We start from the raw sequence: 27547 nt of genomic DNA on the forward strand, positions 1-27547 counted from the left end.
TATTTAATTTTTTATCTACCTCAATCACAGTTGTTGAACAATTATTAACGATATTATACAATGTATACCTAATGGATTAAGATGTACAACATTAACCCAGTACGAATTAGCTTCAACTTATATGTACAGTACATATAAGTTGAAGTTGAAGTACATAATGTACTTATGTAATTACCATTTGACGAGATGACGAGTTCAAAAATTCGCTCACTCTTCTGGTCGTGTACATACTTACATGACATGTGCAATTGTGTATGGGATGGGGTTTCGGGGGGGTCGTCTACTGGTTACATTATTTGCAAATCGTTTAATTAAAAAATTCATTACGCGGAGTTGTCATAAGTAAAAAATGTTATGTTGGCTCAGTGATTTATAAACAATTGAAGTTCTTTACAAAAATTGTTATAAAAAGCTGTTAAGGTATTGGCATTTTTGTGTAGAATTCTCTTGCTCATTTGAATTTTAATTACATAGGTTTAACAATTTATGTTTCAGGATTTTTTTGGTTTTAAATAATGACGTTATCATTTGCAAAAATCATATTCTCATTACACAAAAGATCGAGCGATATTATTGTTTATTCTAACCTGTACCTTTACAACAGCTAACTGAAAAAATTTTAGAGTAAGTTTTTTGGTTAATTTTTTTTCTATTAAACTATGAAAATGGCCAAAAAAATGGAAGTCCGAAAAACATCGTCGTTGTTAAACACTGCAATAGACGCGTTATTGCAAATTTTGGCACATACCTGTGGAATATCATTATCATTTGTACCTCTATTGTTTACATATTTAAACATAACTCAAAAAGATTATTTCATTGATGAAAAGTTTCATGTTCCACAAACCATTCAGTATTGCAATGGAAATTTTTTTGAATGGGACCAGAAAATAACAACTTTACCAGGGCTGTATCTTTTTGCAGCTGCAATACTTGGGCCTTTCAAATTTTGCACAATCACCCATTTGAGACTTCTTAATGTATTTTTCACATATATAAACGTGTGGCTAGCTTATCTCATTTTAAATAAGCAGAGGAGAGAGAAAGTGACCAAGCAAGAAGAAAACTTAAGGGTTTACTCATTATTTTTAAGAGCCTGGAACATTGCTTTCTTTCCTCCACTGTTTTTCTGGTTTTTCTTGTACTATACTGACGTTTTTTCAGTAACTTTAATCCTGCTGATGTTCCTCTGTTATATTAGCAGAAAAGACAAGTCAGCAGCTTTTGTTGGTTTACTAACAATCTGTGTTAGACAGACCAATGTTATTTGGGTTGCCTATATAGGCATTGAACGAGGATTTGATGCAATAGATCAGCTTACAAAAAAGCCACAGTATACCAACACCCTTAATCTCTTTCCTTGCATTAAGACCTTATTTGGAATCTTTCGAGCAAAAGCTAGACATGGAACTGTAAAATTTCTGCAGTTTACTAAATCATTTTGTATGCCATTTATACATTATCTTTTAGTTTTGATAGCTTTTGCAGTTTTTGTTACATACAACAATGGAATAGTTGTAGGAGACAGGAGTGCTCACAAACCTACGATTCATGCAGTACAAATTTTTTACTTTTCTATGTTTGTAATAGCTTTTGCATGGCCATATCTGTTGCCATATATCTCGAAACCGTTAGAATTACTATCAGATCACATAGTTGCATCAACTTGCATAATTGGAGTGATTGTTCATCATAATACTCTAGTTCATCCATATATATTGGCAGACAATAGACATTACTCATTTTATGTGTGGAAAAATTTAATGAATCGCTATCACTTATTCAAATATTTACTGGTTCCTATGTATGCATTTGCTCTTCATGCTATTTTAAAATCTATTAGTCACATGAGAAAATTATCTATTTTATCATTAGCATTTTGTACATGTGCAGTACTTGTACCTCAATTGTTACTTGAACCAAGATACTTTATTATTCCTTATATTTTATACAGACTTCAATTAAAGGAACCCAAGCACTGGCAACTGGTAGCTGAAACTGTTACGATTATTCTTGTCAATATTTTTCAGTTTTACTTGTTTACAAGTAAATCATTTAGTTGGGCAGATGAGAAACATCCCCAAAGAATTGCATGGTAAATTATTTTTGAATGAAATAAACAATGTTTGAAAAACGTATGTGTGTATTGATTAAAAATAAAATTTTTATATTATACCTGCAGGAAACTTGTTATTTGTGATGATACCAAAATATGGAATTTTGCAAATCAAATTAGTACATACAAGTTCATTTCATTAGTATGAATTCCTTGTTTTTGATTTTTGTAATCTATGTGTACCTTGATTTTATAAACAACAAAATAAATTTTTTGAAAACATGAAAAAAGTATAAATTTTATTTATTGTACATAGTCCTTAATCATAATATGTTAATGATACATTTACAGAACTAAAAACTTCATTTATTAAAATAAAAAGTAAATGTTATAAAAACTAGAGATGAGTAAATTTGGTTAACATACAAATTTTCTAGGCATGAGCTTAGAAAAATACATGATAGAAAAAATGCATTCATTCTTGTAGATCAAAAAATAAGTTTCACTTATAAATCTATATTATACAGTACGCTTTAGTACTAGCAGGAAGCTTTCTCCGCCAATTCGGCAGCCTTGGTCAGTACGATCTGAATATCCATAGATGGAAAGTTCTGTAGTAGCTTCACGTTGGCCGCAAAATCTCCATTGAGTATCTGGTTTTTGCAGAGCAAAATCATGGCGCAGCATATGTGTATTAAAAAATCAAATCTGTTGTCATCCGAAAACAGAGAGTCCCATATTCTCATGACATCTGGCAAGGGGAATTCTTGTGACAACAAGAGGGTCAGCCACCTAAAGCTATAGTACTGAGGACAGAGCTCTTGCTGGTGCAAGCGCAGCCATATGTCGTAACAATTGGATTTGACTTCACTTATTAATTTGTCCATCATGGCGTTAATGCCAAACTCAGCTTCATCCAGCGACTTGATGAAAAAGTCTCGGATCTCGGCCATGAGATTTGTAAAGCAAAAGAAAGTATCTGCCTCAGCGTGCTCTCTCCATTTTTGATCTGGATCACAGGCAAATGCATAGTAAATTGGCCCAACAATCTCATTCATACCCTGTACATATCCCTGGCCAGGATTCAACTTAGCGTATAGGAACAAAATCCGCTCCAGGACCTCCCAGTGTGCCTCTCCACCTTCCAAAGGGGCATAATCTTCTATGGCTTTTCTAGCAGACACAGCAATTTTAGTCACTCCAAGGCCCTTTCTCTCAACACTTGCACTCTTCAGTACGGTGTGATGGACCCTCTGGTGCAGTCTCTTTTGCCCATTGCTGTGGACAATAGCTTCGCAGGGATACTCTGTGCCTTGCTGAAAGAACGATATGTCAGGACAGAGTCTCCTGACATCCTTGTCAATTTGGAGAAGCACCTCGTTGTCCTTGAAGTAGGCCTGCCACTTGCTGTCTGGATCAAGATTCAGGGGATGATCGTCGCTGGTGACGTCGATTCTGCCATCGGTATCCGGATTCGATTCGCCGGGTATGACAATAAGATCGTCGATGAAGGACTTGTAGAGCTCACGCTTACGCGCCAGAGTCTCGTCCCACTTGTCGCTCGAGCTGGGAATGTAGTTGAGCAGCAGCTTCCAGCAGAGGGGCCTCAGACTACCCTCGTCCGGAATACCGTTAAAACAGAGCCGGCGCAGCTGCCACTCTTCGATCTCTTTTGCGCCGAGCACCTCCTCGAACTCCTGTATCCTGCGCTTTAATATACTCATCCTTCATTACTGTTGTGTACATTAATCCTCGTTTATTGTTGCATCTGATAGTAAAAAAAAAAAAAAAAAAAAAAAAAAAAAAAAAAAAAATTAATAATAATAGTACATGCTTTTGGATTTCCACTTGTTTTTTGTTTTATTTTTTTTCTCTCATATCTTCATCACTGAACTAACTCTTTCGGAGTAACAATAAACATCTGCTGTATAGGTTGTAGCGATTATTTTTCTATGCATATGCGAGACCGCTCCGATTTCACGTTCTTTTTATCAGCAGCGACAGCTGTGCTTTATTCGCGATTTGTAAACGTACTTACTTACTTATTTACGCAAAACAAATTCGACACAAGTAAGTACTGCAGTCTTGGAGAGAGCAAAACTGATTTTCCGTCAGCTGATGTGAATAAAATTATGGTATGTGATTTGGCGTAACTTACGTGTCAATTACACGTATACGCTCCATGGCTTGGTGACGTCATTAAGCGAATTGAAAGATAATTTGAAAGTTTTGCGCCTCTTTTTTTTTTTTTACATTTTGGTAAGTACAATAAGGTCACATGTAATCTTTTCTTTTTCGGACGATATGAAATAAAAGAATTATTTATAAGTCTACATGTCTTTGATTCATTAAATGGATTTTGACTTCGTCTAATGATAAATATACATTGTACCGCCCCAAATGGAAGGAAAAACCTTGATTTAATTAATAAACAAAAACCATTAAAAACTTCGTAATTCGGTCGTAAATTAAATGAAATTTGCCAATACCGCCCTATACGACCCCGTAACTTTGAAAGAGTTTTCTGGCAATTCCATTTAAAAAACGCATGGGAAGGTGGGACAATAGCTTTATTAATAAAAAAAATGCAGTTTTACTTTGTAAAAGATTTTTTTCTTTTTTATTCTTGATCACTCATCGTAGCTTTTTTTTTATTTGACGTCGAGCTTTCTTTTTTTTTTTAACGTTTCTTTTTCTTGCGTTCTTTGCGTTTCATCGGCATTTCTGCAAAAATATAAACATGAAAATCAAACAATTTATAAACGTATACACATACGCTCGAGTACGCATCAATCGCACTGTAACACGTATCGTCGTACTTTATACATACCTATATACACATACAAACCGCTATCGCCGTATCGTGTCGAACGAATCGAATAGATAATACGCGTATAGTGAACACACTTTTTACTTGTTATAAGTACATTTCTTTCGCTGAATGTTACTTATTTAACGAAAATACGCGTTTGCTTACATATATAGTAACGATGTGCTTATGCACACAAATGTATATACAAGTCCAGGAACAAGTTTATAATAATAACGATGATCCTGCGAGTAAAATTCGAGCGCGAGTTTCGATCGTACTATCTATTCGTTTCGTTCATTTAAAAAACGTATATCTTAACTTTGACTATTTACATACTGTACATACTGATTTGTATTTGTATTTTTTTTCTTTTTTTTTTAACGTACGTACATCATGTACATTTTTTACCATTATATATACAATAGACGACCTTTGATCAGCTTTCATTTTGATTATTTACTAATTTACAATACAGTGTTCAATCGATGAATCGTACGATGTCGTGGTTTAATGTTTACACACGTGTGAGTGGGTCGGAGAGAGGATAGTTTTTTTTAACTAGAAAATAAATTTATTGCGCCAAAATACTTGTAAAAATGAAGTTTCGACTTCACATTGGTTAAAATAGAGTTGAACGAAAACGTCTCATAAACAATATATATCAGAGCTAAAGGAAAATTGTGATTATGAAATTTTTAGATCTTACGTTGTTAGATATATTATGCACTTTACGAATAAATAAAGATTGAAATGCGATAATTTTAAAAATCAAAAAAAAAATTATTTTAAAAAATTGTGTAATTGAAAACAATGCTCTTTTCGAATTTACCATGGTTTTCTTATACCTTTTTTCTATTCACAAATTTTTTGCCAAATTATTTAAAAAAAATTGATTTTATGTATATTATTCAATGACTTTTAAATATATTCTCGTCTATGCATTGTAACTTAAATTTTTGAATTTCTAGACAATTTTTTATTTTTGACTAGTTCATTATAAATTTTACACACATAAATTATACATGCATGACTAAATTTTCCCTTAGGAAAATTTTTTTTCTACTACATAAATTTGTATGGAAATTCTATGATAGTCTCGTGCAATGTTCTCTTCGCTATATTATTTATTTTCCAATTTTCTTTTTAATAAAATATTGTAATCTTATTTGGGTTAAAAAATTTCATGCCAATTTTTCATCTTTCGGATTTTCGAATATTTTTTCAGTTACAACACATTAAAATAAAAAATTATCTGATTTTTTGGCAACAGTCAAAAATAACAATTATTAATGATAACGAATTCCAAATTTATTTAATTGTTAACTTAGTATTGAAAAAATCATTCATTAGCTAAAATATGTCACAAATTTATTTTAAAACTAATTGTAAATTAGAAGTACTAAATTTTATTAAAAGTTTAAACATTAAAATTGAATAAAATTTGGTACAAAAATGAGCAAACTGGTTCATTAAATTTGAAGAAATTTTTTTTTCTTATCTTGTGAGTAGAAAATGATTCATTTTAATACGAAAAATAGTAAAAAAATAAAGTTAAAGAAAAAAAAACAAACCTGAAACTTAAGTATTACATCAAGACGTTTATTTACAGTTTTTTTAAATAACTACATTCTTCAATTTCATTTTTACAAATATTTACAATATGTAATAGTTCACTATTTAAATTTCCCTTGGATACTTGCACAAATTTAACATTATACTGCTGTCAATTGTACAACTTATTTTTTTTCATGACGATGAAAATATTTGCGTGGCTGTTGTTGTCACATGACAAATTACGAATTTTTTCTCTTTTACTATTTAAATATAATCATGTAATTAAAAAAAAAAAAAATAATAATAATAAAAAACCAATGATAACAAAGATAATAATAATAGTGCTGTATGTGTGTGTCGTATTATAACACTTACTTCTTGTCTAAGTACGACTCATCGATTGCGCGAAAAAAACGCTTTGCCTTACGATTTTTTTCTTTTGTTTTATTACCTTTAAACCCTTACTATCGACACTTCGATTAAATTACGAAATCGCACTTAGTGTTAAAAAAGGTGTTCGGCTAAAGATACATAGCCTATAAGCGTATTTAGTTTTTCAGTATTTGCGCGTGGGTTACTCTTGTTTTAGTATAGTTATGAATCCTAAAAACCCCGCGTTTTTTTTTTTACTGTATACGCGTAAAATACTTTACTATCTTACGGTTAAACTAATTTTTGTTTTTTCGCGATTTGTGTATGCTTTTTCGTACTACAGAGCCATGTTTTTACCATTAAGTTGGTAAATAATTCATTGAAATGAAATAATGTGCTCTATAATCTGTATGAGCGACTTCAATTTTTGTTACATTCAAATACTCCATGTATGTGTAAGGATTTTAATTAAAGAAAATCCAGTAGACAATTAAATTAATTTTATACATTTAAATAAACAAATTTAATTTATCAAGTATCTTTTGTAAATTAAAAAAAAAATTTGTATACACATATTTTTCATTTTATTTTATTTTCACGCATTTTATTATAAAAAACAATACATACTGATTTTAAATTATATCATGAGATGATTTTAAATTATTTCATAATGTTTGTTCAACAACGTAAATTTTTAATGTAAAATTATTAACGAATGAACCAAATTCAGAATGAGAAGTCATGGGTACAATGAAAAATGCATGCTTAAATTGAAACATCATGGTGAGCGAGTGAAAAAATTTACGTCACGTACGCAATGCTTTTTGTTTAAAATGATAATTTATCTATTTACATCATATTTCACGTGACTTCGAAACAATTTACATAAAAATTCTTTGAAAGTTACACATAAAACTTGAATAAATTCAGTTACGTAAATAGTATAAAATCAATGGTTAAACGTCAAGATGTTAGAAATGTTTATGCACGCATACATAATTACGAACATATTTTTACTTCTATCTTTAACAAGTCTTTGCATTAACAATGAGTGCATTTTCAAGTAAAAAAATAATGAGGTTGGGATAACATGGGAAAAAGTTTATACTCAAATAAATCATCTCAAACTCAGCAAAATCTTTGAATTTCATTATTTATGGCCGTTATGGAACACTTTAAGGTTTGTAACGTTAGTTTTAACAGATCAGAAATGGATAGAATAAAAAAAAACCTTTTTCTTTCAATAGAGGAATTAATGTATCATTGATTCAAGTAGTAATTTATGTACACATAGAAAAAGAATGTTAACAAAAGTTTGATTAAATTTGGGCTACCACATGTCACTTCCAGCACACAACGATAATCTAACGGTGAAATATCTAGATAGTAGGTACCGAATGATTAAAATAAAAAAGTGATGTTTGACGATGATAAAATTTCTTATTAAAATAAAAATTTAATAATGTTTTCTATTGACATTGTTAATTTTTTTTTTCTCAACTCTATTACGTATGGATAAAAAATCGTGTTGGTATTAAAATACAAAAGCATAATGCAAAGATTTAAAAAAATTATCTAGAAAAAACTACGCTTTCACCGTGCGACATCATCGTAAATGCTCTTGTTATTCTCGAATATAGAAAACACATCAGGCACTGCAGTAAAAACTTTGGTAAGGGATCCTACACTTGTTTCTCATGTCTTTATATTTCGTGTGCTATGTATATACAAATTTCAAGAGTGGAAGTTATCGTTTATTTTTTACAACGAGAACTTTCGTTTGAAAAAGAAGAATCAAAATAGGCAACGATTCGTTATAATTTTTTTCAAATACTTTAATTTAGTAAAATACATTGTAAAATACGCAATAATCTTTTCTATTAGGTTCATTTACAGTTGCACGGATCTTCTGCTTGGCTATGGTTTTTTTTTTGTTTATTTATGAACTTATGTCATTATTTATACAAATGTAAGACACGTAGTTATTATCTACGTTTATATTACTATGATTAAAAAAAAAGAAAAAGAAAATAAAATAAACGTGTATAATTCCGCCCCGATTGATTAAAAACAAGTAATGACTCAAGAATTCTCAACCAAGTCAACTTGTAATCGCTTATTACTCAACCTTTACCATATCAACAAATATAATATATGTATATAGGCTTAACAAAATGTACAGATGTTAACGATCCGTCGGTTACAACAACTATCGTTGCCGCGGATTATAATATAATTTAATGATAATTACACCGACGAAATTTTTTTCCGTCTTTCGATTTGTATTACAAAATCGTCAAGAGTCTTATATCAACACACTAAGGGAGGAAACTTATACAAATCCATTCAATTCATTGCTACTTCCTTTGATGACCAATGGAAGACAAAAAATAGAAGAAACGTTTTTCGTTCGTCAATACGCGCGATATTAATTTCTTCACTACTTAAGACGATCAAATTTCGGTGATGATAAAAAGAAAAGGAAAAGAATAGATGACAACAAGGTAATCACTTGGGTACGATAAGACCAAGAGCTCATCTCTCGTGGTCCGAAGGGAAACGTGTACAAGAGACAGCCTCTTATCCTCAGAGGGATAATCTGCAGCATCAAATAAACTCAGCATCATCATAAGCTCTTCTTATTTTTAAATATCGCCCGTGTATACGTGCGGTGTTTCATCCGTTTCACCCCTGTTTTTGTACATCACTATTAATAGGAAAAAAAAAAAAAAAAATTTAACGAAAAAAGAAGGTACCACAGGAGGCTACCCCAAAGGGGCTATCATAATGTAATAATCAATTTGGCTGTGTAAAACAGAGTCGACTTCGGCATTAACAAAGTGACCCATCGTAGACATGTCTAAGTGATCCTAGCGCCGCCGTTCGCGAGGGTCTTGCTGGGCCCGAGTACAATGCTTTTGCCCTCTTCTTGGAGTTTCTTCAGGTAATCCTCGACCATGTCGGCTAATAAGCGCCGTTTAAAACGCATCGCTACATGTACTATGTCACGCACGAAGGCCAATCTGGTGTCCAGGCTGCCTTGGATCATTTGCAGATGAGAGAACAACGACGAGAAATCTGCAAGTAAAGAGTGAAAGGTTGCTCTGTGTTATGTTTTCACGAGGACACATATTTATACATTCTGATGTGCGTTAGTTTGAGTGTGTGTATGCGTAAGTGCTATTACTATATTATGTTTGTGCTCTTTTTTTTATATAATTGATTAATCATGTGTGTGATATTTATTTTTGATAAGACATACAAATGTTGATCGATACTTTCTTTTTTCGTTAATGAGTCACAGAAATTTTTTTTTCTGTATCGTAAATCGATAATTTTGTTTGTTTCTCGTGGGTCAAACAAAGTATTTTAAATAGTCGTTGAACTGTTGAAAGTCATATGATAAAATTGTTTCTTCAAACGGCAAAAAAAAATTTGGTAAACAATTTTTTGTCCAGAGCGGACTGCTCAAAAAAAAAAAAAAAAAAAAACCTAGGCATTTTGATTTTTTATGCCCAGAAAATAGTATAAGCCTGACTTGTCAACTTTAGGTAAAATCAATACTTTATCATTGGAAATAACTTGAATTAACGAATATGTTACTCCAGTTACTTCAAAAATATATGAAGTAAAAAAAATGGTTAGCTCAAGGTCAGGGAAGAAGGCACAATGATCACAAATAAAATGAACCGTACTGAGACTCACGTGCGGCTCTGTTGGCTGATGTTTGTTCAAACGAACAAAATAATTGCTTTGGGTACACGCAACGCAGAGCAGCGTGGTAAGTTTTGTGTTTAAAAACTATTGCTTGTAAAGTATCACATTTCCGCTTACCTAACTTATAGGTACAGCGCGAAACTGAGTATAACATCCAAATCAGCTTTACTTTTTTGTGCACAAGAAATGCGAAATAATCTTTCCGCACATATAATTATAATGTTAGCATATTTTGCCAATCGTATCGCATATATGTATAAGTACCTATTTAAATATTGTGTCTTAAATGGAGACAGGCATTTAGCACAATAGCGTGACTCTCGGCGGTGGCGACGAGTTAATCGCACATTGCCTGTCATTTTAATGCTTCATTGAAATTGTAGAGTCGAGTATATTTATATAGGGTATACGTGATGAGTCCAAAGTTTTTTTTATGCACATAAAATAAATACAACAAAGGGTTTCAAAAATTTTTATCATACGCGGCATTGTCTTAGTTTAAGAATTTTTCTTTTTTTCGTCGCGAAATCTCATTGCTGCTAATAATTATCTGTTATATCGTTGCATTTGTAATTTTTATAAATATTGAGATTTTATATTTACGCCATTGGTATTCTACATACAAACTGTAAAACAAATTGATTTAAATATGATAATCCAAGGAAAAAGTCATTTGAATATTAAAAAGGGATGGTTTTTCTGTGACTCACTAATAACTATATAATTGTACAAAAAATACTTACTGTTGCCTTTTCTCCTAATAAGTTTGTAAATCTCAGTTCTGATATTCACATTGTGCTTCCTAATATCCTCGAGCTCCTTACTTGTCAACTGTCTCTCAACTTTAACCTCAGATTTAATAGTCCGCTCGTCCACGTGATTCGTAAGCAGCTGCGACGACGACACACTAGCACTACAACTACCTGCACCACTAGCACTTGTTGTCGCCGCACTGCTACTACTACTATTACTACTGTAACTTGTACTACCCGCAGCATCTAGCTCGGCACATTTGAACTTGCCCACAGAACTACTGTTGTTCTCCAGCTGTTGTCCATCAACAATCACTGACGACAACCTTAGCTCGTTTTTAATAGCCTGCAATTCAGTCTTGCAGACACTGTTAGCTAAACTAACACCACTAGAAATACTCTTAACGATTCCGTCCAAGTTGTTCGTCAAAGCTGTAACTTCGGCACTGTTACTACTGTGATTCGCGTATGCGGCACTAAACGCACCATCGGCACTGGCACTACTATTAACCACCAACTCGTCCGTATTACTGCTGGGCTCGAACGCACCCAGCGACGCGGCATACGACAAATCACCGTTCACAAGTTTCTGTTCCGTGATCATCGCGCCGTTGCTACTCTTATTCGGCATCATCAAACTCATAATAGCACTACTACTGTTGGAGTACGTTGGGTTAATCGCGTTAGCGGTACCGAGCAACGTTACCGCAGACACACTCGAGTCATTGTTGTTACTGTTGCTGTTGAGGTTCCTGACAACTGCACCCGTTGGAACGATCGTGGTCGGAGTCGTCAGGGATGTTGGAGGTGGTGTTGTCGGTGGTGACGCGGGGTATTTGAAGTCCGAGTACGACCAGGGCACGGGCGAGTGTGGTGGCGTGTAGACCGGCGAGGTCGTTGAATACGTGGGTGTGGTGGGCCGGCGCACGACCACGTCTTTTGGAATAGGTCCGGGTTTCCGTTTGTTTGGCATTCGTAAGTTATTACCTGTACCAAGGCTACTGGACTCCATAGTGATGGAACGTTTGCTGCCCTTGGTCGACGAGGCAGAACCAATGTCGATATCCGCCTCGTCTACCATGTATCGCTTGTCTATCTTAAATGGATTACCTATGATATACAAATAAACAATTAGTTTGATGAAGATTTTGATAGAAATGAAGAGTAACTGTTTATAAATAATTACCAAACATGTGTTGCCTGACTGGCGTGCTTTCAATTTCTCGAAGCGCTGGTGGCGCCCGTTTAAGGTACTCTTGGTAGTTACCCATTTGCGATACAGGCAAAGAATGCATACAGTCATCGTCGACGAGTTTTGTGTGCAACAGTCCTGGCTGCAAAAAGTTAGCCCGCATTCGGACTACTTGATCAAGCAGCGATTTCCGCGGTATGTCAAAAGCGTTACGGTAACTTTGAGCTCCACGTTGCTGTTGTTGGTTCTTCACCAAACCTACCACGAAATTGCTAAACTTATTGAGATCCTCCCTTATGTCCGTATGAGAGTTGGCCAACTGTGCAGAACAAGAAACATGTTTAATTTGATTGCGCATGAAGATATATTACATGCTTAATCAATATGAAAATTTATTTACCGAGTCCTTTTTGAGTGGACCACGGGGTGTAACGCGCAGACCTTCGACCACTGTATTGGCGCTATTGTTAATGAGACTCTTATTTGCCACTTGCCTCGATATAACCTCATTACATATCCTATCGTATTCCGATTTGGCTATGTTTTTCACTCGCTTCAGATAGTTCATTACACTATAAGACACCGCGCTGTCCATGTTATCTGGGATCAAAGTCTGTGCCAAAGCAGCAGGTGCTCCCATTCTCGTTAAAGCTCTTCTTAACGACTGTAAATAAATATTTTCTTTTTTTTTATGTTCATACAGAATTTTTATGTAATGGAAAATTAAAAATATTCACAGCTGCATAGTATGCAGGCATGGTCCTCATATAGTTCTGAAATTGCGTCCTCCACTCATTGCTAGGCTTTAACCTGTGCACTTTGAACAAATCGTCTAGTAACGGTAGCAAGACCGGATAATTGTACGGCATGACAAAAAGATTAACACACGTCAGATTCGTACTGGCTTTGAGGTAGCCAAACGGATGGGCAACCTCGCTGCTCTTGTACGAGTTGGCAATGAAAACTTGCCAGCATATCGTTGGCTGCTTCCTTGCCAGAATATACTGAGTTAACGGGCTAGGTTCGAGTTCGTATTTGTCAAAAGGTAGATTCTCGATGACCAAAGGTTCTTGGCTTGTGCACGTAAATTTTACGTTAGGATGCGCTGTGCGCGCTGGTAACGAGCTTGCCGAGACATCAGGCCAAAAGTTTTCGGGTATCGGCCAGAATCCCACGGCAAAGCCTTTTTGAGCCGAACGAGGCACATAAATTAGTCGCCGACACGCATGCCACGCCGTGTTATTATTATTCAAGTTATTAAGTATCACTGGAGTTATTCCTGGTGTCGAGACTCGACTCTGTAAACAAAAATTATTAGTACGCATGCACATCAAATTATCAACCAATGTTCAAATAAATCATTCAACGCACCGGTCCATTAGAGTTCTGACCGTTCATCTCATCGTCGTGATCTTCATCGATATCGGTATATGATTTCGCGTTAGCTTCACCCGTCAGCGGTGAAGGATCAGGCCCAATCTTTTCGAAATTAATAACAACGCCGGACTGCACTTTGGCGACAAGAGAATCAATGCACTGCTGCATTATTCGATGCGTGGTAACGCAGTAGGATCGTCCTCCCGTAACTTCGCACATCGCGTCGATGGGCGAGGAATCACTGGCTACTAGTCCTATATCACGTTCGGGTGTTGGTGTGCCAGCCATTCGCAGCACGAGAGAAAACAGACGCTGGTCCCAGCGGAATGGTTCCTTTGTTAGCTCGGAGCCCGGAATTGGCGCGTGCATAGGAAGCGTAAACTAAAAATTGTATGTAATAAAATTAGATTCGTTTTTTGAAATAATTAAGTTACAAATGTCAATGTCAAAGATAATGATACTAACATCTTGATGAACACCACTACTCGTGGTGTACTTTCCACCGTCAGTAATGACTACGATGACCGAGGGCTCGAGATAGAAAGGACACCTGCCCATACCGTACGTGTCGATACCTGTTTGCATACGATTGATGTTTAAAATATCGAAGGCGTTCTTTAGCGCGCCACCGAGTGTCGTTAGGCCCACGCATTGTAAGTTTTTGAGTTCGTTCATAAACGTTGCTAGATTTTCTTTCCAGCCAGCCTGCAAAAAATCGAGTTTGTATCTATTAGGTTTCTCGAATATTACTAATTTTTTAATGCTCCAGCAATCAAATTAACAAGGATTATTAATGCATTGAAATAATCATCTTTCTTTCTCAATTTAATGTGTTCTAAAATAATGTGAAAAAAGTATACACAGTAAAATACTGCACCTTTATATTGTTTGGTGACTCTTCAAAAGTCAACAGCATGTATCTGTCTCCTCGACTTTCTGGTGACCTTTGTCGTACCTAAAACAACATTAAAACGTGTCAAGTAAACGATTTGAGAATTTTAAAATAAATTTTTCCAAGCACTAACTAATCTTGTTTTATACTTGTATAACATTCACGTCATTTTTGTCTCAATATTTTGAAATATACTTGCTTTAAAGTACAAGTATAAGAGTGGAAAAAAGTAGTATATAATCAAGGCTAGACTTCTAATGTTTAAAGTTCAATGAGTAAACCATCAATGTTTTTGCAAAAAACAATTAGAATCCTTGAACTCTGCTACAAACTGTCAGAATCTTGTGCATGGTTTTATTTGTATGAAAATCGATTCTATTTTATAAATTCCAAAATGCTGTAATTTGTACAATGCAGGTTTGTTTTAAACGATTTGCATAACTATAAAATCAACGTTTTTTTTTAAGGCTTTACAGTCTATGCATCAAACAAGATTAAAACATCGAGAATAAGAACGAAATTGTTATTGTTATTTTTTTTTTTTGCAAATTACTGTATCTCTTATGAAATATTTTCAATAACATCAATGATTGACACATTGAAATTTTAGGTTTCCCAAATCCAAAGATAAATACGCAAATACATTGCAAGTATTTGTTGTAATCGTGGTGGAAAACTTTTTGTTGTATGAAAGGAAGATCCTTCAAAAATTCTCTAATGACAAATAAATCAAGTGCAGACAAAGCAGCTGCCTGTATGGTTAGCTATGCATCCATCCACCCACTAGTCTCCTACCTTGACAAAGTATTCAACAGCACTCTTGGCCACATCGAGGAGAGTGGGTCTACCACCCATGTAGACCCTCTGGTTCATCGAGGCTGATGTATCAATGAGAAAGACTATAATGGTCATGTTGGTTCAGGCTTCTCTTTCAAGAACCAAATTCTCTGTTCTCCTCCTCCTCCTCCTTTAGCTCTGGCTCCAGAACTCAGAGTCAGACTTCCTAGCTGCTCCAGGAAGGAACAACGACACAGCAAGCGGCTACCTGCCGTTGCTGGACATCATCGTTCTCATCATCATTGTGATCATCGTCCCCTGTGCTGTTGGCCTCGCGCCGGCGTGGCGCACACTCGCTGCTACCGACTCCTTGCCCATCCGACGACGTTCTCTCTTTCTCTATCTTATCTATCTATGAAACCCTCCTCCACCTCCTCTTGTTCGTCCCGCCCACCCCCTCCTTCTCCTCCTCCTCCTCCCACGGATTCACACAGATACGAAACAACAGAGAAGACGTAACAGTGCGAGCAGTGATAGAGGTACTGATGATAACAGTGACAGCCGTCCTCCAGGACGTCGTCGTCGCGGTTGCGACGGCCCCTAGGAGCCCGTGCTCCCAGATTTAGCCTCTTCGAGAGAGATAGAGCGTCCTCTAGGCTTTCGTTCAGCTCCCTCCCTCCACCCTTTCTGCTGCTACTACTACTACTGCTCTGCTCCTTTTTTTCTTTTTAACAATGCAATATCCCTCTCTTTCGGAGTTTCGGCTGAACGTACGTATACATACGTATACAGACGTGCAGTCGTGCAGGTACGAGAGCTTGTATAGACAGCGAAAGGCCGCAGCCCCGCGCGCTCTGGAGCAATAGCTGCAGCCAGCAAGATATAGATATATAACCACCTAACACGCAGCACCACAACCACACGTAACTATATAGTACACAACGACACGTTTCTTCTCGTGCTCGCTCGCGCCTCGCACGCAACGAGAGCAAGAGAGAACATTTAGCTCAGCAGAGCACAACACACCAATCCGTTTATCCGTCTGCTACGTAATATACGTACACGAACACACACCGATGTAAACGCACGCGCGCGCGACACTATATAGTGATAGGCTGAAAGTTAACTGCACACTCAACCTCTTCACCGTCGGCTTCTGTCTCTTTCGCACTAGTTCCTCAGGTTCAGCTATCGTCACTTGTATAGGTCTGTCCTGCTCGCTCGGTTTCCTAACCTCTTCTTACGCCGCGATGGACCGTTGCGCACTGTCCGGAATATATATATGTATATATCGTCCGCTTTTGCATGTATATACATGTATGTGACTTTGGCGTGTGTGTTTATACATATAAGCGTATGTATCGGCTATCCTTTTACCATACATGTATATACAGTGCGAGACAACGTGCTCGCGCGGAGTCGGCGGTACAAATGCCGCCGAGCGGCAGCTGCTTCTTCTAGTGCTTCTCGCTCTCGCCAGTCTCGGCCCGTAAGTTGGCGCTGTTGTTAATGTTCTATATTAATACCAAATACATATATATATACCAATGTAGATTTTGTAGCCGCCTAAGCCGCCTTTACGCCGCTACCGCCGCCGCCACTGTCAAGCAGAAAGTGTCAGACTTGTGCACCATGCATATGCATGCCATTTGCCATGCAAGCGTGCTACGGTGCCATGGTGCCCATGGTGCCACACTGCCACAACTGCCAATGTTCCTATACCTATACTCTGTCTCTGTAGCTGTACTGTACTACTGTTACTGTGCGCCATAAATACAACCAGATATGTGTGTGTGAGTTCCTTTCATAGCCGCATGTTTCGAGTTTATTTCGCTTGGATTTCGGATTATTCGGACACATTAAGTATACGGAGATTCTCTCCACACCGGCACCCGGCACCACCACCCACCACCCCTCCCTTGCTCCCTTTTCTTTGCGCGTGTGGTGCGTACTTGCGTACTTGGTGCTGATTGCTGATATGTTGTTGCAAGAAAGAGATGAGAAGTGAGAAAAAAAGTTTCGTTATGGGTCTCTTTTTTACACACGCGTACGCCTTGTAACCGCCGAATCGCGATCGTGTGAAATATTGTGCAGAAAAGCGAAGAGGCGGGGAAAAGTAGTACGCGAGAGCAGAGGGGAAGCTTTTTGATGAACCTAACCTCTCTTGCCATTTAGAGCTTTTCGAGGTCTGCTGTTGATGACGAGGCAGATGGGTATGTGTGTGCTTTGAAAGCTCAGGATTGGCTCTTCACTACATGATTATAGAGGTCAAGATTTACTAGTCCTCATTCATGTATCCCTCACTAACAAAAGCTCGGAGCTTCTTCAACTATGGCACTTTTTTCAGGCTTACATGGACTTTTAGAAAATGCTTAGAGGACGTCAATGCAGAGAAGAGATCTTTGCAAATGCCTTTCGCTATTATTATCGTAATGATACTAAATGATGCGCCTCCAATTGCAAGGGGAACTCTACCTCGTTTTTGTTCTATTACAGGTACAGTTGCACGGATGGCTTCTTAGCTCAGTTCCGGATACCTGTCACGAAATGAACGAAATGAACTCCAGTAGTCCGCCATACTAGGACGTTCACGTTTTACGCTTTACGCGTGGGCTTGACTCCATTTGATGTTTAGAGAAACTTCACGAGAGCTTCACTAACATGCCGAGGTAGCGACCTAGCGACTAAATAGTTAATGTTCACCAAAGGAGCTAGTTCAGATGCTGGACTTATCCGAGGATATTGTTCTCATATACTTATGAGAACTACCTAAGAATAAGGATTGCATATTTAGGGAAAAAAAATCTATAAGGATTTTATTTTAGGCCAGGGGCCAGGGGGGTTAGAGAGCAGGTTATTTGCGAGTGAAATTAATACTCATGAACAGTGACACGCGAAACACGTATACACTATTACCCACACGGCAGTATATATATATATAATATGTGCCACGGAGAAATAGAGAGAGAAAGAGCACCCATTTGTCTGCGAGATGGTTTGGCTTCCTTTCTTTCTCTTTTCCTCTTTGATGGTATTTCTATAGATTTCCCTCTCTCTCTCCTCTTTCGCTGAGAGAATGGATGGTGTCTGTGTGTACATGTACACTTGAATTTAATTTGGTTTATTGGTTACTTATACTTACCAAATTACTGCGTTGTACATACATACATGAATTTATACAAATTTATATTATGTACATACAAGTTTCTCTCTGATATCAAGTTCTCTTACCTTTATCAGGGCAGGCCTAGGTCAATCTATATACATTTATATACATATACTTATATGTGCAAAAGAGCAAACAAGACAGGCTGATCGCTCATCATTGAGCAGTTGGGCACTCTTATTTACATATTGTATTGCATAAATATGAGCAATTCTACGAAAAATCACCAGCTGGAAACAATATTTTTTACAAAATTGTTTGATAAATGCAATTAATTTTAGTCAGCATTAACTTTTTTTTAATAAGTGCAAACAAAAAATCTAGAAAAATGAACTTTCTCTTTTTTTTATCTCCATTCTTCGCAGTGCAACACGATATTTCGCGCATGGTACAGGCAAAGAGAACTTGCAAGCAAAGTTTGTTGAAAGCTCAGTGTACACGCGTTGTACTATTTAATGAAATATTTTAACTTATAAAAATTTCTTACCATCTTCACAGATTGTAGATTTTTGTTTTTTTTTTTCAAAAGAGATGAAACGACTATACCTACATACAAGGACAGGATAAAGTAAAGTACATCGATCGAGCTTTCAAATAAGACTTGTAGAGTAAAAAAATTAAGTTCAGATCAAAGGCTGATTGTGGTTTCACATTGGCATTTGAAATTGCAATTGTTGCGCCTTTAATATTGCATTCGATTTTTATATTAATCGACTCAACAAGTCTTATTTGAAAGCTCGATTATCATCTGAAAAAAAGTAGGTAACGACCATTTTTCCGATTTATCGCATTTTCTTGTTCACGAAAAAAAAAAAAAAAATAAAAAAAGTCTCGTGCAAAAAACCTTCATTTTGTGTCCTCTCACTGGCAAATTTTTTGCGGAATCGCTCGAGTATGTAAGTATATTTTGACGCCGTCACAAAAAATTCGTACTCACTAACAACTCCCTCCCTCTCTCTCTCTTGAACTCTTTTTTGCTCTTAAGGCTGACGTTATACGTGTTAAATGGACATTGTTCGTCAACGCTGAGCTTTACGCTAAAAGGCTTGGAATTGTACACTATACTACTGTTGTACTTTTTTACTCGATAAACGTGTATTTTCCACACACGCCCGCGACCAGAAGAGAACAAAAGTTATGTACATAGAGTCGTAGTCTTGCACTTTTTTTTCTCATATATACGTACTCTCTGGAAGCGTTGCCGCTGTAAGGTTGTTGTACAAAGAGCGAGAGAAAAAAAGAAATGCGCTGGTCACCCTTAATTTTCTTCTTCACGTTTGGCATGCCTGTTTTTTCTCTTCCTTTATATTTATTGTATGCACGTAATTTTTATGCACACACACCTGCAAACGTGCTATAGTCCCGATTTTGTCACTCACTTCAGTTATCTTGAGTAATGTATATAAATAGGCTTTTTTTTCTTCTATATTATCAAAGGCACGTCTCCAACATAAGTAGTCGTTGTTCGCGTAATTGATTCCATTTACGAGCTATCGCCTACAATACTACTTTTTATAAAATTCGAGATTTTTCATCATCATCTATTTTAAATTTTATTTGTGTCAGATTAGAAGAGCGGATCAATTGCGGAAGGTATACAGGCAAAGATATAGTGCTAGCATTTATATGTATACTTACCAGGAGAGATACTTACAGTATGTTCATTTAAGACGTGCGAGCGATGTCATCGATTGTCATTGAAATAAAGGGATTTTGGGGGGTGAGAACACTGCGGTCAAAGCTCTGTGGCACTTGCCTATAAAACAATGTTATATACTAATGTGCCACTCGTAATGTATGGAAATGCAGGGACATGTACAGAAAAATCAAGGGGATGATTGAAAAAAGCTTGGGCAACACAGTATCCCGTTAACGTTAACGTTTCAAACGAGTCAACTATTCTGCGTTTCCTCTTTTTTTTGCGGGCCAAGTACCTGCGCGTGTATAAACACCCACGTAACGTACATCCTTTTGCCTTTTCTTCTTCATCATCATGTTCAGCCGCGTGTAAACGATCTCTTCCCTGGAAATTTTTTTTTTTTTTTTTTTTTTTTTTTTTTCCCTCATTTTGTGAGTGCCTGTGCGTTTACACCGCGTTTCGAGGCGCAAGAAACCATCTTTTGTCCTTCTCTCGCGTGATATCGCGTGAAAAAAGCACCCACGTTATCGTTTTTGTGTGTTAATTATCTCCGTGTTCCTTGGTGCTTCTCTGCCGTTGAAACCGAAACTTCATAGTGAACTCGTGTGTATTTTTTTCGAAGTTTATTTGATCAATTGATCAGTAACGTGACCTTTGTATATCAGGGAAATTACAAAATTTCAACTATACATGACGTATAATTTAATTTTGCGTTAACTTAAAACAAATACAGTATTTCGTCAAGTTGCTTCATTCGAAAAAAGCATAAACAGAAAAATCATGTACTATCACAATACATATCATATTCATGTCATGTTACAACAAATTTAATGCAATCGATTTTTACAAAAACCCGTCAATCAAACCACGTGATCAATGTTAACCGATTAGATGATAAATAAAAAGGCTTTGGTCACGTGAAAGTAGATCTTTTAAAGCAGAATAATTTTTAACAAGCAATCACTTATTACTATTCTGAAGCTTAATGCGGAGGAAAGAAAATCCTGGTGATGTTGTACCATTTACTTCACAAGATATTTAATCATTGTTTCTCTATGCCTCTATAGATGTATTGTTCAAACAAAGGCGATGCTCGTCAATATTGTGTTTTTGTTAATTATTTTACGTTTCTTTCCTCGTATCGTACACTCGTAACTTTCGTAGCTGTTTGCCGTCCTTATCTGTTTAATTGTCCTCTTTCTCGTATAAATTTGCCACGACACCACTGAAAATTTTTTCACGACCATAGTTACGTGAATCTGTTTTAATTGTTTTGAGAGACAGAGAGAGAGGAAGAGAGGGACTATAACTATTTTTAAAGCGAAGGCGAAGCCAATCGTGTGTTTTGATTCGGACGAGTTGGTGTGTAAGCCACGTGTACTTATAGTTATATACCGAGAAGCGAAAAAATAAAATTGGGCCTTTCACTTCAGGATTCCCAAGAGTCACTGTGGACAACCGAGTAAGAAAAACTATTACTTATTTTTCTTCATTTTCTCCTCCTTGTGCTTATATAGTTACTACGAAACTCTCCTCTTTACTTTAACCTCTTGTACTTAATCCGTTTTTTCTTAAAGTTTTATTTGGTTGGTTGCAATTGGTATGGATATTTGCAGTCAGGGATCGAGGGACTGTGTTGCAGAATAAAAAAAAAAAAATAATAAATAAATAAACAAACAAACAAAAGAAAAGTCAATGAGATAAGGTAATCAAGTCGTGTCTCCAAAATATTTGTCGCCTTTTTTGTATTATTTTTATCTTTGCAACAACACCCCGGATAACAATCGAGATAAAAAAAAAATAAATTGGAAAAAATATACTCCATCTCCGATTTTTCACGAAAGTGACGTGATGTTTGCCATTATGAAACGGAACATGCTATTTTTACAAAAATCACTGCATATCGCAAAAAAAAAAAAAAAAAGGAACAAGCTTCTAGTCTTTCTTGCGACTGCAATCATTTTTCCATCCTCCCTGTTCACTTGGAGTAGTTAAACATTCCAAAGGAAACACGGAACAAGATGTCGTACAGAAAGATGCGCCATACATGAGAGAATGAAAACACATTTTTTTTTTAAATCCAAAATTAAAGTACGCGACGTAATTTTAGCCCCGAATTTTCTTAAATTCCAATAAAACTAGGTCACGTGCGATTTCTACCGCCACTCGGTTGTTTAGCTACTGTATTGCGTGTGTATGCCTATACACACACACACACGACGTGCGTTAACAAAATACATCGATGCAGTGTGCAGCAGCAGCGAGTGCGCCGATGAATTATCTCCTCTGCTTCGAAGCGAAGTTGAGCTACTTAATGTGCTGGTGCCGTGCAAGCGTTGGGATTGCACACAAGCCCGGGAAGAGCGAAATAAAATTAAATGCGTACAACTATTTAACAGCCCGACGCGAAAAAATCTGCCAAGTATACGCAGTAAAGTCGGCGAAGAAAAATCCGGGAGTATACGGGGTGAAAGTTTTCCAAGCTGAACAATTTTTTCACTTTTCTCTACTCGGTTAATTTGCGATCGAACAAACCTACGATAATACATTGTACACAGGGGAAAAACAAATAGGAACAAATTGGTTTCGTTTCGTGCGAAAATTCCACTTTCTTTGTTTCGTCCACTTGGGTGTATACTCACCTGTACTTACATATTAACAAACACGCGTTTGTGTGCCAAAGCATTTCTGGAATTATCTAAACGAGAAAATTATGAAGAAAAAAAATTTATTTATTTTAAACGTGTCAACGAAGTTCGTAGAGTATATTTTTGTGAAGCGTACAATTTTATCAAAACGTTGCATGATGATTCACGAGTCGACGCTACACAACCCCGGAGTAAGTATACATATACATACACTACTATTTGTTGCAATGATGCATCGCTCGTTCGTGAAAAAACATTTACCTCGAAAATGGGTCGTGTGTGTATACATATATATGTATATATATATACCTTGGTAAAATCGCGCGTGAGATTTTAACGTACAATTAGCACTCGATAATATATCGACACGTGTAATTATACCACCCATGTGTGACGTATTGCGCGTTGTAGGGACCAATTTGTGGGAGCCCTCTGGCTTGTGAAACAAAAAATTTTCTTCGCAGCGGCGATATTGGGTCTAATCGCCTCTAGAACGTTTGGGTTTTTTTTTTTCTTTCTACAGCTGATAGACTCTTTAGATAGAACAGCAAGAATTACATGAAGGTACGTATATTGTGTCAGCACATCGAATCTTTTTGATAACTTGAATGCCATACATCATTTTTTGTGATCGAGTCACGAACACATCACCGATGTACACAATCGTAGCTGAAATATTCGTGTTTGCACTTACGAAGGTAGTTTAGAGAGAGAGAGAGAGAGAGCAGGTGTTGGAGCGACGAAAGTTGACGAAGATATCTGTAGCTCGTGATATACACGTCAGGAATGATAAAAAAAAAAAATAATAAAAAAAACTTAAACTGTTTCGACGTCAACTTGGGTATACTTCGAAGCATTTAGAATGATGTCATCCACGAGGTACGCATTTATTCTCTTGATGTACCCGGTAAAACAGCGATACGCACACTTGATGAAAAATTTTTCCTCCCGTGTGGGTAACATGTGCGTATACTTACTTTCAAATTGTCATTAGAGAAATTTGTAAGAGCCTTCGTAAATTGATGTTGCGTAGCTATAATATGTATGTAGGTTGTAACGTACATCGCGTGTAAAAAACTTCAAACTCCACACAAGCTAAAATATGATTGTAGGTGCTTTGAGATTATTGAGTTTTTAATTAAAAAAAAAAAAAAAAAAAAAAAAAAAAAAAAGTTACCGATTACATTTTATGTACAGTAGTATTTATATACGAATGATTATTCGTCATCGTTACAACTCATATGTTAAACGAAACATCAAGCACCTACCATTTTTTCCATAAAAAAAATAATAAATAAAATAAGAAAAAAAATATCCTTGACCAACCCACCAAGCAAAACAACTCTAATACGTATAAGATGCGCATGTTGCTAATACACACACCTCTGTAAAAACACATCCAACTCGCGAAACGAGTATAAAATTTCCCCTTCCTCCAATAAGACTTGAACGTGTCTCCTCTTCTTGTCTTCCAATACACATACCTATATACATATATATATATATATATGTATAAACGCTATGTGTATACATTTATAGTGACGAATGACGATTTAACGATATATATTGTACAAAGAAACACACACCGTCGCAAAAGTCTCATATGCTATAATATTAGTATATGTGATCGGACACGGCCATAATATTATGTGCACGCCAACAGCTTCACAAGATGACTGTAATGAGTATAATGTATGTACATATATGTGACTCTTTATTTTCTTCTATATACGCTGGTTACTATACGTGTACCACAGTAGTGTTTCCGTGTGGCGACTGCGTCTCGGTTTCTTTCTCTCTTTTTTTTTAATTCTTATTTTTAAGCCATCACCTCTCTTGTCTATACTGACGAATACAACATGGGAGGTTGTTCGTGCGAGTGTGGATGGGATCTCTCTTGTTTCTTATTTGTTGCACGACTCCCTTATTTTCCACTTGTTTTCCAGACCAATGAGATTATTATACATCGCAAACAACTGGGATGTTTTAAATGCCGGTTTTAAAATAACAATTTTTGTTTTTTTGTTTTTCGCCAAAGTATTGAGCTTTCAACCTTAATTAGAGTAAAAATATTAGCATACCGATCGTTAAATACACCAATGTGCTGCAATGGATTTTAATTATGCACTGCTATGCCCATAATGTAATGAGATTTAATTTTCTTCCCAACTACAGTTCATTTCATAGATCATCCATTATATCCGTTTGTGTTCATTTTCATATCAATTTATCATTATCAGAATTTACTATTCCGGATGGAGAGTTTTAAATATAAATTGCAGAATAATAATTAAAAGTATAGATACATCTCACTGCCATCGTTTAGTTTGATGACCACACTGTATCAGCAAAATAATCATGAATTGATCAATATAATGGTAAAAAAAAAAGATCGCAATAACTGTGTAGTTATTTCTTCAAGCTTCACTGCTAATAGTTGCGAATCTTAGACTTTTTTAGAATCTCACTTTATTTTAAGCACGATTTTTTGTTTCGATTAAAAAGCGCTTACGAGAGCTTCATTTTCGATCTAACAATCTTATAATTTTAAGTATTTTTTATTATTATTATTTTTTTTATAAAAATTACAATTATAAAATGTGTCAAACAATAATACTTATATGTACTAATAATAATAATAATAAAATTTGAATCGTTTGAGAATCACGTGATAAGGTAACCAAAACCTTAAACGCAGCCTTCCATATTTATATACTTTCTTGTGATTCCTCTCAACTTTTACAACTCGAATTGATTTTACCAATAACTATTCATGCATGATTTTAATTAATTTATTACCATCTGTAGCGAGTGCAAAAATTACATTGATTTTGCTGGTATACCCTGTACGTTTATGTTACATGGATACTACCGTGGATGGTACAGCAGAAAGTTTAGTTAGCTACAGAAAATAATATATATAAGACCAACCAAAAAGGTGTAAGTTAAATTTAAATAATACGAGCTTTAACGATTTTTTGTTTAATTATAATAAGTATAGGTAAATAAGGTATAATTTTTTTTATGTAATTCACGCAGTTCTTTCGAAATTCATAGTTAAAGTAAAAATGACTATTAGAAAATAAAAAACTACGCTAGAGTCGGCTAGAGTCACGTTATCTGATTATTTATCAAGTTTAAAAAATAATGGAAACAAATTCAAAATACATTGACAAGTTAAGAATGAATTTTTCTGGGAATTCATTGTTCCGACGAACATAAAAACTCATGGATCATATACTCAACAACCGGTTGATTGACATAGCTGATTGGAATGTAAAAAAAAAAAAAAAAAAAAAAAAAATGACAAGCTACCAGAGATCCGGTGAAAAAAAATCAAATGCGCACTTTTCCGGGTTCTAAGCGATGTTACTAGTGTAATAATAACAACAACACAACTTGCTCCGTATAGAGCCTCTTTAATTTGAACCATAGGTAGTCGTTCGCAAGATCTTGTGCGAGGAGATACAAGAGAGAAATTGATGCTCCTCCGAACGCCCGACTTTGCGTATCGGAATTTAATTCAATAAACGTCGTCACCGTCGTCGTCGTCGTTGTATACGACGTTGCCGACTCCCATCTTCTCTCGTTCGCTCTCTCCTATCCGGCGTCTACTTATCATTTGTCAGCGATGAAAGCTTTTTGTGTGCTAATGTGCCTAGGGCTTCCTGTTTTAGCTTTTGTAAGTGTACAGGTATTACATAAATAATCATGTGTTGTGTGCGTCTGTAACTATTTTCTTCTTTTTTAAATCATAGCGTTCAGATATTTTTTAACGCTTGTGTTAATGTTATTTTGTGATTTAAACAAAGGGCAGTTTGTCGAGCTCGGTCGATGATATTTTGCACATGTACGAGAAAGACTGCGCGCAAAAGACTGGAACCAACAGTTGTAAGCAATTATTGATTGATATTTAATTACTTCATTGATCATCAATAAATAATAAAAGTTATTTGTTTTTCGCTAAATAGCATCGATTGAGCTTGCAAGGAAACATAGGAAAATTCCAGACAATGGAGAATTGGATTTATTTGCAGTTTGTATGTTGAAGAAATTTAATATTGTAAGTATTTTTTTTCTTCAATTCGGCTTAGTGTGAGAATTTGTAAGGAATGTCTGTTTTTTTATTTTATACAGATGGATAAGGAGGGCAACGTTCAAAATCAAGCGTACAAAATATTTAGCGACAACGTTTATATCTCTCAAATATCAGACAAATGCAAAGTAATGCGTGAGTATAAGTTTAAGTTTTCGTACAAAATAAAAATTATAATTTTTTGGTATGATAATTTTTATATGTTTACACCACTAAAGGTGGTCAAGACATCGGTGAAACTGCACGGAAAATAATGAACTGTTTTCAACAGGCAAACGAAATTATGCTGGCTCTGAAGTCTTGGCCAAATAAAGACACAGGATATATTTTTAATACTTAAAAATCAATTTAAAATTGATTAAAAAATAACATTTATTTATTTGTATTGACATTTCTTTTTGAGACTGGTAATTATGTTAATTAAAATATAATTAATCTGTGAAGGGTATGTTTAAAAAAATTAAGATTCACGAGAAATTATACTTTATTTTAACAAA

At 35.7% G+C, this 27547-nt stretch overlaps 4 protein-coding genes across 6 annotated transcripts; 2 read left to right on the top strand and 2 right to left on the bottom strand.

The window, feature by feature from the left end:
- Positions 1 to 367: 367 nt before the first annotated feature.
- Positions 368 to 2176, top strand: Alg10 (alpha-1,2-glucosyltransferase Alg10). The gene is made up of 2 exons (XM_014352532.2): positions 368 to 420; positions 496 to 2176. Exon 2 carries the CDS (start codon positions 660 to 662, stop codon positions 2097 to 2099), a length of 1440 nt encoding a protein of 479 aa, XP_014208018.2. The 5' UTR covers positions 368 to 420; positions 496 to 659; the 3' UTR covers positions 2100 to 2176.
- Positions 2177 to 2466: 290 nt separating this feature from the next.
- Positions 2467 to 4167, bottom strand: LOC106639161 (TBC1 domain family member 13). Of its 3 annotated transcripts, none has more exons than XM_014352625.2 (2): positions 4099 to 4167; positions 2467 to 3824 (listed from the first exon to the last, which is right to left on the bottom strand). In XM_014352625.2, the coding sequence occupies exon 2, from the start codon at positions 3778 to 3780 to the stop codon at positions 2596 to 2598; it is 1185 nt and encodes a 394-aa protein (XP_014208111.2). In that variant the 5' UTR covers positions 3781 to 3824; positions 4099 to 4167; the 3' UTR covers positions 2467 to 2595. The 3 variants fall into 3 exon arrangements, with proteins under 3 accessions (XP_014208111.2, XP_014208110.2, XP_014208112.2); XM_014352624.2 differs by having other exon boundaries at positions 3955 to 4167; XM_014352626.2 differs by having other exon boundaries at positions 4095 to 4149.
- A 3360-nt stretch (positions 4168 to 7527) lies between these two features.
- IntS6 (integrator complex subunit 6) lies at positions 7528 to 15856 on the bottom strand. The gene is made up of 9 exons (XM_089594922.1): positions 15520 to 15856; positions 14710 to 14787; positions 14298 to 14537; positions 13827 to 14213; positions 13193 to 13753; positions 12856 to 13119; positions 12450 to 12774; positions 11255 to 12373; positions 7528 to 9872 (listed from the first exon to the last, which is right to left on the bottom strand). Exons 1-9 carry the CDS (start codon positions 15634 to 15636, stop codon positions 9655 to 9657), a joined length of 3309 nt encoding a protein of 1102 aa, XP_089451048.1. The 5' UTR covers positions 15637 to 15856; the 3' UTR covers positions 7528 to 9654.
- Positions 15857 to 26258: 10402 nt separating this feature from the next.
- On the top strand, positions 26259 to 27493 carry LOC111643199 (uncharacterized). The gene is made up of 5 exons (XM_089594637.1): positions 26259 to 26636; positions 26767 to 26845; positions 26926 to 27017; positions 27092 to 27185; positions 27269 to 27493. The coding sequence occupies exons 1-5, from the start codon at positions 26586 to 26588 to the stop codon at positions 27388 to 27390; spliced, it is 438 nt and encodes a 145-aa protein (XP_089450763.1). The 5' UTR covers positions 26259 to 26585; the 3' UTR covers positions 27391 to 27493.
- The last annotated feature ends 54 nt before the right edge of the window (positions 27494 to 27547 follow it).

This window comes from Copidosoma floridanum, unplaced genomic scaffold (genome assembly GCF_036245765.1).
Source record: "Copidosoma floridanum isolate Cflo_tuat_1 unplaced genomic scaffold, Cflo_Japanese_pri ptg000021l, whole genome shotgun sequence".
Classification (NCBI taxonomy): Eukaryota; Metazoa; Arthropoda; class Insecta; order Hymenoptera; family Encyrtidae; genus Copidosoma; species Copidosoma floridanum.